This window comes from Pecten maximus, chromosome 4 (assembly GCF_902652985.1).
Source record: "Pecten maximus chromosome 4, xPecMax1.1, whole genome shotgun sequence".
In the NCBI taxonomy this organism is placed as follows: Eukaryota; Metazoa; Mollusca; class Bivalvia; order Pectinida; family Pectinidae; genus Pecten; species Pecten maximus.
The window spans coordinates 48,476,448-48,487,170 of NC_047018.1; the positions used below are offsets into that span (position 1 = coordinate 48,476,448).

The 10,723-nt window shown below is 36.2% G+C and overlaps 2 protein-coding genes across 3 annotated transcripts in view; one reads left to right on the plus strand and one right to left on the minus strand.

Moving 5' to 3' along the window:
• Positions 1-2,772, minus strand: part of LOC117326311 — a 25,947-nt gene extending 23,175 nt beyond the window's left edge. Inside the window, exons 1-3 of the mRNA XM_033883000.1 lie at positions 2,666-2,772; positions 1,048-2,312; positions 797-951 (exon numbers count right to left, since the gene is read on the minus strand). Of these exons, the coding sequence (XP_033738891.1) occupies positions 797-951; positions 1,048-2,311 (1,419 nt within the window). The 5' untranslated portion in view covers position 2,312; positions 2,666-2,772. The remainder of the gene's footprint in view (positions 1-796; positions 952-1,047; positions 2,313-2,665) is intronic.
• Positions 2,773-2,841: 69 nt separating this feature from the next.
• On the plus strand, positions 2,842-10,541 carry LOC117326312 (the record flags this gene model as incomplete). Of its 2 annotated transcripts, none has more annotated exon segments than XM_033883002.1 (6): positions 2,842-3,676; positions 6,032-6,596; positions 6,972-7,141; positions 7,309-7,425; positions 7,824-8,021; positions 8,409-10,541. In XM_033883002.1, coding segments are annotated over 6 exon segments (2,055 nt in total). In that variant the 3' UTR covers positions 9,306-10,541.
• Positions 10,542-10,723: the final 182 nt, after the last annotated feature.

Below are 10,723 nucleotides of genomic sequence, written 5' to 3' on the forward strand. Positions count from 1 at the left end.
AAGGTCATTTATTTGAACAAACTTGGTAGCCCTTCACACCAGCATGCTACAGGCAAAATATCAAGTCCCTGGGCATCTTAGTTATTGAGAAGAAGTCGTTTGTAGATTATAGCCTTTTTGACCTACGTGACTTTGAATGAAGGTCAAGGTCATTTTTTAAACAAACTTGGTAGCCGTTCACTCCAGCATGCTACAGGCCCAATTTCAAGTCCCTGTGTCTCTTGGTTATTGAGAAGAAGGTGTTTGAAGATTATAGTCTATTTGACCCATGTGACCCTGAATGACGGTGAAGGTCATTTATTTGAACAAAATTTGTAGCCCTTCACCCCAGCATGCTACAGGCCCAATATCAAGTCCCAGGGCCTATTGGTTATTGAGAAGAAGTTGTTTGAAGACTATAGCCTATATGACCCATGTGACCTTGAATGAAGGTCAAGGTCAATTATTTGAACAAAGTTTGTAGCCCTTCACCCCAGCATGCTACAGGCCCAATATCAAGTCTCTGGGCCTCTTGGTTATTGAGACGAAGTCGTTTGAATGAAAAAGTTGACATCGGACGGCCGGCCAGACGACGGACGCCGCACCACGGCATAAGCTCATTTGCCCTTTGGGCAGGTGAGCTAAAAATGAGAGAGAAATTTTAAATAGAAAAAATAACATCAATTCATTGCATACATGTATAAATTGTATGTACTCTAATAGATACAAACACTGTATGAAATGGAAATGAACAGCAGTAGGAAACAGTGGCATTGTTATAAAAAAATAATTGGTAATTAAAGAAAACATGACTTACTCCATATGTTTCCGGGAATCTTTGTGCTCTGTCTTCCAACAGATTTCGAATGGGTCGGAACAGGCATATAAGGTACTGGCCGTTAACTAACTGGTCCAAGTTGCATGTGTTGTTTAACCGTGTCAATGGATCTAGCCTTCCACCATGAGGAACACCTACAAAGATTGACGAATAAATTATTACTAATATCAAAACACTGCACTAGAAGGAAACTTTACCAATACATGTGAAACTTGTCAAATTGTTTTTACCTTGAGGTCGGCTTTCAGGTGGTCGGGTTGTAATGTTTGACTGCAGTTCCTCACCCTCTGATGATGTTGCTTCATCGCTATCTGGATCCATGTCAGTCGAGCTGGTCGTATAATTGTGATCGCTGATAGGGATAACATTGGGATGATTCTGAGAATGACTTCTTTCTTGCCTCAACATAATATTTATGTAGCTTTCCTCATTGTTTGTTCCATTCACAGAAGTTGGCTGGAAGATATCTGAGAGCAATACTGCTTCCTCGTCTGGACATGGCCGAGCCTCACATCTCAGTGTATCATTGGTGAACTGGACATCAGCTCCTCGTCTGATGCCCTCCTCTTGTATTATGAAGTCAGTTCGTGGTAATTTCATAAGCATTAATGGCGGGTCCACAGAAGATAGATTCTGATGATTTGTGGTACTATCAGCCATCGTTGCACACCTTCTCCAGGGATCTTGTAAATCATTAGAGGGAACTTGATGTAAACCGTCTTGCAGCTTTACAGAATATAAAGCCATCAATATAATCAAGCCTACAAAGCGCCATTCTATATCATTCCTATCACTGCTTTGACAAGAAGACATCTTTGTTTCAAAAGCAATGCTGCTGGCTGGATCATTAGGAACATCACTGGTAGGATTTGGATGTACAGAATTGTCTGCTTCTTCCAAACAAACTGTGTTCTCTGGCGGGTCATCAACTAGGTTGGTACTTTGCGAAATTCCGGTTATGGAAGTGGTTGCAATTCCAGCTATGGGTATCGTCCAAACATCAAACCTTTCCAGATTTGTCGTATCGTGTCTATGGTCTTGATCCATTCCCTCATGTGGTTGTGGGCAGGACTCTACCACCACTCCCTCACGTTGTGGGCAGGACTCTACCACCCCTCCATCAGGTTGTGGACTGGAGTTTACCACCTCTCCCTCACGTTGTGGGCTGGAGTCTACCATCCCTTCATGAACTTGATTTTCCATCCTATCATCTTTGGTCTCTGGAATGACATTGTCACTTACCAAAGGTACTGTCCCTGCCATTCTGGACCCTACCATCACTCCCTCACATTGTGGGCAGGACTCTACCACCACTCCCTCACGTTGTGGGCAGGACTCTACCACCCCTCCATCAGGTTGTGGACTGGAGTTTACCACCTCTCCCTCACGTTGTGGGCTGGAGTTTACCATCCCCTCAAGAACGTGATTTTCCATCCTATCATCTTTGGTCTCTGGAATGACATTATCACTTGCCAAAGGTACTGTTCCTGCCATTCTGTAATGAAAATAAAAGAATTATACTTCCTTGTCCATGTTTTGCATTTTATCTTAATAATATATATAAATCGCTGTATACATAGTTAAAGTTATAGCCCTTTCGCCAACAGATTGCCAATGTAATCACAGGGGCATGTTTAGTTTTATATTACAAAAAATAGTCAGAAATACCTATGACATGCCCTGTGATGTAATCGTCATTTTTGATGGAATTGGAAATCGACGAAGAATTCACACGGACTTTTCCTATAGGCCTACTGAGAAGCATCTGTTCGGTATTGTTTTTAACCGCTAATATACAAGTTGGTCGTTTTCCCAACCTGATAATGTGTCACTGTGTATCTTAATTACCTTGGTCTCGATTCCTCCTGGTATATTTCATCTACAAGGCCAGCGAGGGAAGTTAATCTGCAGTCGGAACACCTCTAGCATTAACAGGGTATACCCGCAATCGCAACATCTCGGGGAAATTTCCGGCAACACTCGGAAATCTACTCCCTCGAATGCATGTATAGAGGGTCACATGGTGTGTACGTCATGTTCCAACATGGCTGCGCCCATGGTAAGCACGCCAAAGAAGACGGTACCGTTTTGTTTGATGTGTACAAGTACATCAAAACGTCTTTATTACTTGCTTAATCAAAAATGTAAGTCAGAAAACACCATTGAACGTTTACAGAAGTTTTTAAGGATAGACATTACTTGCGACGAGGCAAAATGCATACATGTGTGTGATCCTTGTCTGAATTTTTTGTGTAAATGGGAGGGGGTGTTGGATATTTGTTCGACTAACATGGAAAGTATTAGGGGACGATTATGTGATGTAACTGATTCAGACAGGATGAAACGATGTGCAAAAACTCCCCCCTCTGTGTTAAAAACAATGCTAGAGGATTCAGAAAAAAAATTACAAGCGTTGAAAATATCAGATAAACTAAAGCCAAAGAAGAGTAAAAGAACTATTGACTTCTCAAGTATGTCAAGTCACGACACAGACATATCCGGAGGTGAAACAAGTATGAGTGATCACGGATATTCAAAACCCCAGGAAAAGTCCATATTTCATTCATACAGCTTCTCGGAATCTACCACTAGTGCTGATGACATTCTCACTACCTGTGACAAAATACATGAAATTGACAGTGAACTGAAGAAGCTGGCTGGACCCAAGAAGAGTGTTGTTTACAACAAGTCTGCAAGATTTCTAGCAAACGAGAATGTATTTGACCTTGCGATTCTAGAAATGAGCAAAGAATGTCCCAAATTCTTAAACATTTTGAATGCTGCCATGGGGGAAAAGGTGAAAGCATCTTCAAAGAAAGCTACTATTGCTACAATATATGGAATGGTAATGCACAGCAGGTTAGTCCTTTTAATACGCATATTAATATGATTTGTCATCAATTGACTTAATAAACATTTAAATAATGTAAAATTTTATTTCTATATGAATATGGTTTTAAAGTTTGAGAATGCTATGATTATAAACAAACTCGGATTGAAATTCACATTTAAAACAATATGTACATGTTTACATTAACATTCATTTCAGATATAATCAAAACTCTGCAATACAGAGAATTTACACTTGCCTGGCTATGAGGCACCATGCTTCTAACAAAGTATATTGCATGCTATGTTTTTTCAAATTGATTTCAATGTTTCTGTTTTCTAGCAAAAAACACTGACATGATAAGAGAACTTCTAGAGACCAATGTATACCAATTGGAAAAATATTAGTATTAAACAAATTGTTGCTTTCTTATACATGTAGTTATAGTAGAAAAGATACACTTCCTTTATTGTTGCTATACAGAAAGATACCATTTTCATTTCAAAATATTTTATGTAATGAATGGTTGAAATAGAAAGTTAACCCATAGTGCTTTGCAAAATTCCATATACATGTATGTAACCCTGGTAAATACTAGCCGCAATATACCGCTCGGCTAGAGAGATTTTCTCTTTAGCTCGATCGGTTGAGCGTAAGACTAATAAGCCAGAAGTCCCTACATGGGCGCCAATGAAACAACTGGAGTGCATGATTAATTAAATTTTGAATCGCTGCCTCCGCTAGGGATCGAACCCAGGACTTCTGGCTTACTAGTCTGACGCTCAACCGAGCGAGCTAAAGTCTTTAGTAAAGAGAAGATCTCTCTAGCCGAGCGGTATTATGACCTGAATATATAATATATACCCAGGTTACATGTAGTATACATTCATGTATGGTATGATGTGTTGTGAACAACATTATGCCAGGCCCCTGTGTTAGCTCACTGAACTCGGTATTAATCATATAGGTATATATCAGTTTTGACAAATGATAATGCACACATTTCTCAAGAGTTCTCTAGATCTGTTAAGTAGCTAGTAGTATCTTTAACCAGTGATTTTAAAGTTGATTATATAAAGCAAAGCAATAAGACCTGTAATCTCCTACATGACTTTGAAAAAAAAAATAAAAAAATAACACCACAAAAAACCTACTATATTTCCAGGGAATGATACTCATTTGGAACAAACCTCTGAGTATTCAAGACTTGGTCTGATAATTAAGCACTTTTTTTGAAATAAAAATAAAATCACTGTAAAACCATTTTCAGTTACTGTAAATTGAAACATTGTTCTCCCAATGCTCTTTAAAGAAATTGGACCATCATATTCATATTAGTACATGTACACTGTATATAATTTCCAACCGTGTTGTGTATTTTCTACTATATATGATGAAGGAATGTTTTCATGCAGCTTTATATATACACATGGCAATCATTTAAAAAAAGACAATGATAATTTCAGTGCATCTATTGTGGAGAACAATGTTAGAGTTTCCTTTGGTTATGTTCAGTTTGTTTTTAGTTCACTTGCTTATAGGGTTAAGCGAGCTTATGCCGTGTCGTGTCCGTCGTCCAGTCAGCATCAACATTTTTATTATTTATTTAAATGTCTTCTTCTCAACAAAAAATAGGTACATATATACCTAATATTGCTCGCATGCTAGGATGTAGGGCTCCCACGTTTGTTCAAATGAATTACTTTGACCTTTATTCGAGGTCGCTTGGTCAATTAGACTAAAATATTTCCATAACTTCTAAATAACCAAAAGTTGCAGAGACCTGATATTTTGTTTGTAGTTTGCTTTAGTGAAGTACTAGGAAGTTTGTTCAAATGAATGACCTTGACCATGATTTAAGTTTGAAAGAGTTAAATTGGCCAAAAGATTTCATGTTGCCATGAGGCCCTGAGACCGAGATCTATATGGTTTCTGATACATTTATTCTATGTTTATGTCTGAAAAGGATCACCAGGTAGCAGGTGAGCAATTAGGGCCCAAAAGACTCTTGTTTTGTTCTGTTAAAGTTTCACAGTTTAAGTGTTGTGATGTCATTACTTCCAGAAAGGATATTCTTATTGGGAGGGAGAGAAATTGAAAACAATTTTTAATATGAAAGTCTTTAATACTAATGAAGTGAATTGTGCAAATCAATTACATATCAGTACTCAGAGAGTACTTACAAATTAACATTTACATGTATGTTTCTCAGGCCAAAGGTTCATTTGGTCATCTGCAGAAGTTTATTTGTATATACAAAACTTTCTATATACGGTATACAAAAATGTATATATATATATGTGATATACAGATTTTGAGCATGACATAATACATGTATACAAAAACAGCTATACTGAATGTATATGTAAACTTTCTGTTTTTAGCTCCTGACCAAGCTTAACGATATTCATCTAACTTTAACTGAAAGTTCAAAGAGGGACATCATCACTGGATTTGGCGAGGAAGCAGAGGACCGCATCATTAAAGATGTTTGTGAAGGTAAAGATGGGAAATTTAATGGTGATAATTTAGATATCCGAGTGACAACGAATGACATGCGTATGGACTCCCAAAACAAGGACTATCACTTCTTTGCCACAGACTTCACTTTAGACAGAGTATCCACTAAAGATTATTCACAGAAGAAGCCAATTGTTGAGAAGATACCACCAGAAGCTTTCCTTCCTAGTGAGGAGGACAAAACTCAATACAGAAAAAGTCTTAAAATCATTTTAGGGAGAATACTAAGCAGTCTGAAAGGTTTCTCATGGATCAAAAGTGTTCTTCCTGATCACATTCCACACCAATTTCAAGCTGATATGGCAAAAGTTTCAAAAATCCATATATTACCTGTATCTCTTCACAATGAGGCATCTTATTCAGACTGTGTACATATTATGGCAGATGCTACGCAACAGCTGAATCACTGGTATACAAGAGCAGGTAGAGGTAAATATATCTCCATATAATGATAACCTTTTCATGTCAAAGGTGACTACAAGTGTGTCATGTATAAAAAGTATGTCAATTAGTTCTGAAGTTTTACCTTTGACCTACATTATAATGAAAAAGAACTTCTCTAGCTCCATCTCCTACATTGCCCTATTGTCTTGTTTTCTTTTATTTACACTTTAATTGATATTGTACTCAAATATGATACAATCATTTACTTTCTTACAAGAACCTATCAAATGTATGGAAGGATAAGAACTGATATCTTTTCAATACCATTTTGATAACATCTTTATACATGTAATGATTATTGTGAGTAATAATATATATACATGTATATTAAATGTAAAAAATGTTGTTTTGGCACAACAGCTGGTGATCTGGATGACATGTATGTACCTTTTGGAGGGGATCAGTTAACAAGAGTACGCCTAGAAGGGGCTAAGGCACTCAGAGATGGTGCTCATACTCGGAATGAGAGATTCGATGTACTATATCCAGTCATCATTGAGATGTTCCATACAATTCAGGATTTCCTCGAGGTAAATAGGATGTATGACTTGGGTATCTTTGTTGTTTTCAATGTCCATTCCTGTCATTACATGTTTTTAGTTTTCATACAAGTTAGCAAACTTCAAAGGAGTAAATTGACAATATTTGTGAACATTAGATAAAAAATAAGGTAGCTATTTCATTCTTAATATTCCAGAAGATGTATAAGAGACTGTACTTCAGCAAGAAAGGCAGAGAGATTGGTACAATGGCCCACATTAAGCACCATATCAAAAGGATCAATGTCAATGGAAATGTGAAATCCAGATTTAAGGTAAATAATATCTAAATTTCTTAACATTAACTCGATAAATTTTTCATTTTGAATTTTGGTGTCAGGAATTGATTTGGTAAGATGTCTGCACAATGACTTTTCATTACAGTATCAGTAATTTATTGAAGTAGTAGAGATAAGTCAATTAATTATCTTAAGAACAAGTATAGTAATCACTCTGTATTGAAAAATTCTTCCTGGCTTATAACTCAAATATATGTTAACCCAATTAAGGGGGTTGCGGTAGCTCTCTCTGGAACTCCTGTTAATGATATGCACCTGTTACATACTACATGTAGGATCTTCTTCACATTGTATTATCCATTTCAATAGCTTGTTATTCCAGTTTTAGAGTATGGTAACTCTCAAAGGTGTTTTTGTCTGTTTGTATTTTGCAGGCCCATGAGGATTTTGCATTAACATGTGGAAAGGCTTACTTCTTGGCATTTATTTTGAAGCATTTTAAGATGCAGGATATCAATGATGTACCATGCCACCCAAGCTTACCTAATTCAGTGCTTTCTGAGAAGACACGAGTGTTCCATGTCATACTGGATGAGATTCTGGACGAGCTTCTCATTGATTTTCCAGAAAAGGTTTGTGTAAGGAGAAATTTTGGAAAATTTCTTGACATAGGATGGTTGACTGGTAGTTTTCACAATAAACCACATATCTCATCCACTGTTACATTTGAATGTGGTTTTGATCAAAGGTGGGATGTGACAACTTTAAGGGTGATGGTCAAATCACCGGCCCAACCAGTAGTTTACTATAATTGCTCAAGTTCATATAAGATCCAATTATTTTTCCTTCCAGTTCCTAACATGATTGAAACAGATTTTGACAACAAATTGCAAATGTTTTTAAAACACATCTTTTTTTTTTATTACACAATGCATATAATATCTTATGACAAAAAAAATCCTACATATGACTAGAAAAGTTTTAAATTGTCATACTTAGGTTGTATTTGTTGTTTACAGGAAAGGGCTCCTAAAAAAGTGTCCCTGAAAGTCACAGTTGGTGCAGGAACAGCTTGTTTTGTTAGAGCAAAAATCCAAGAGGGAGCTGCAATTGTTCCACTTTGCATCAATGGGAAAGATATGGTTATAAAGATTCCCCTGACATCTCTGGAACGACCTTGCTCACTCCAGCTCATAAATCCACCAATGTGTGTCCAGTTTGAAAAAGTTGTCCCACCTCAGGATCAGCTTAATGATTACATGAGCAATTTCCTTCAGTGGTATTTTGTCATCATACAGTTCAAAGATATTGTACATGAAGGAGACATTTTCCGCCTCAACTGTATATTGAAACACATGATTCCCTTCTTTTTCAGTCATTCAGTGCTCTCAAAGTACATGACTGAATTAATTGACTATATCATGAAGACTGAGCATACATTATCACCACAACTTGCATTAAAAGTACGAGCTGCATCATTTGTTAATCCCTTTGGTGGTGTTGGTTGCAACAAAGCAGCTGATCTAGAAAAGGAAAACCAAGTGAAGTTTCTTAAGTCTTTGATTAAATCACTGGGAGCCAATAAAACTGAACGTGCTATTGTTAACCTTACCAAGGCAGCACCTGTGATTCAGCAAGTCAACGATAACTTTGATCATATGACTGAATTCAAAGACATCAAAACAACCCATAAGGTGAGAAGTGATGAAGATGATGTTCTAGCCATTGTGAAATATCTACAGAAAAACAAGGTTTGGATATCTCAGAAGAGAGATATATCTGTGAAGGTGTTGCGTACTCCATTCTCTTTTGAGACTGGTAGACTTTTGAACGCTGTGAATGGTACAGTTGAACGCTTAATGCGAGATTTACCTGTAGATGATGATGAAGCTGAAGATACTGATGACAACGAATGAATGAACAGTAAAATGAGAAAATTTATGATGAAATGAGCATAATGAACTTTTCATTGGGTTATTACTTTGTCATGTGAATACAACCCGGTAGAATACTTCAGATCATACCAGGTCAGAATAACACCATCAAGATGACAGAGAGGCCTAAGTTGTTTGTTATGGCTCTGTAAGACTTGGTTAACCATTCCAAAGGCTATAGGTGCTTCATCATTAGATATTGTGCTGTTTTTTTTTCTGAATCAATTTATACTTATTAGCATTCAGTTCTATTTCATCAAAGCAAAAGTGACTATCACATTTTGTCTAATGGGAAATGAGGATAATCTGTCCCTATCTAAATTCCATCACCCACATATATATCAATATGGAGTTATGGAATGATGTGTACATATGTAAAAGAACATATTCTTTCATATGTATACAAAACCTGAAATATTTGATGTCAGACATCAACCTATTTTAAGGTGTAAACAAATATTCCATAACCAAATAAATGAAGAAAGGGGCATATATATATATACACACACACATAAATATTACTTATTGGTGGGCTTGTACTCGTTTGAGGATTATTATATGATATATCAATATTGTTGCTCTCATCAATAAATTTCCATTTTTCGTTGTTTATAATCTGTATTTACCCCTGTGGAAATTTGTCTCCATTTCTGTTTTTCATAAAACATTTTTGTATTGCAAATATATATTGTTAATCCTTTTAGATTGAAATAGCATGGTTAACACATTGGTGTATTGGAAACTGTTTATTATATTGTATGCTGACTACACTGTGTTGAGGACTTTAACAAAAACTGGTCTACAAAATGCACTGAATTGTTTTCAAAAATACTATGAAAATTGGAAACCAATTGTCAATACACAAAAAATAAGCTGTTATCTTTGAGAAAAGGAAAGATAGAAGTACACATTCATTTACTTACAACGATTGATGAACCACTGATGGTTGTAGACTCTTACTTTGGTACATGTATATTGTTTTAACATGTACATTCACTAAAGCCAGTAACAGACGTGTGTAAATATGCATACTTTTTGTATGTAATCAATACATGTAATGTGTGTGTGTGTGTGTGTATACATGCATGCATATATGTATGTAGATTATGTATTAATTACATATTATTATATAACTATGTCACTGATGACTGACCTCCTGTTACACACTTATTGTGTGTCTGGAGTGAAAGCTTACAAAATAAACAAAATTTAAATCTTCGAGGTTGTAATTGCTTTTATTTTACATATAAATATAACCATGCATGAGTGAATGGTGTATAAAAATGTTCAGGATTTGAAATTTTTTTTTATCTTCAACAGACAACTCATTTACAGATATTTAAATCCTATGGCCTTTCAAGTTTTTCAGTGACCAACCATTTCCTTATATGGATGCTACC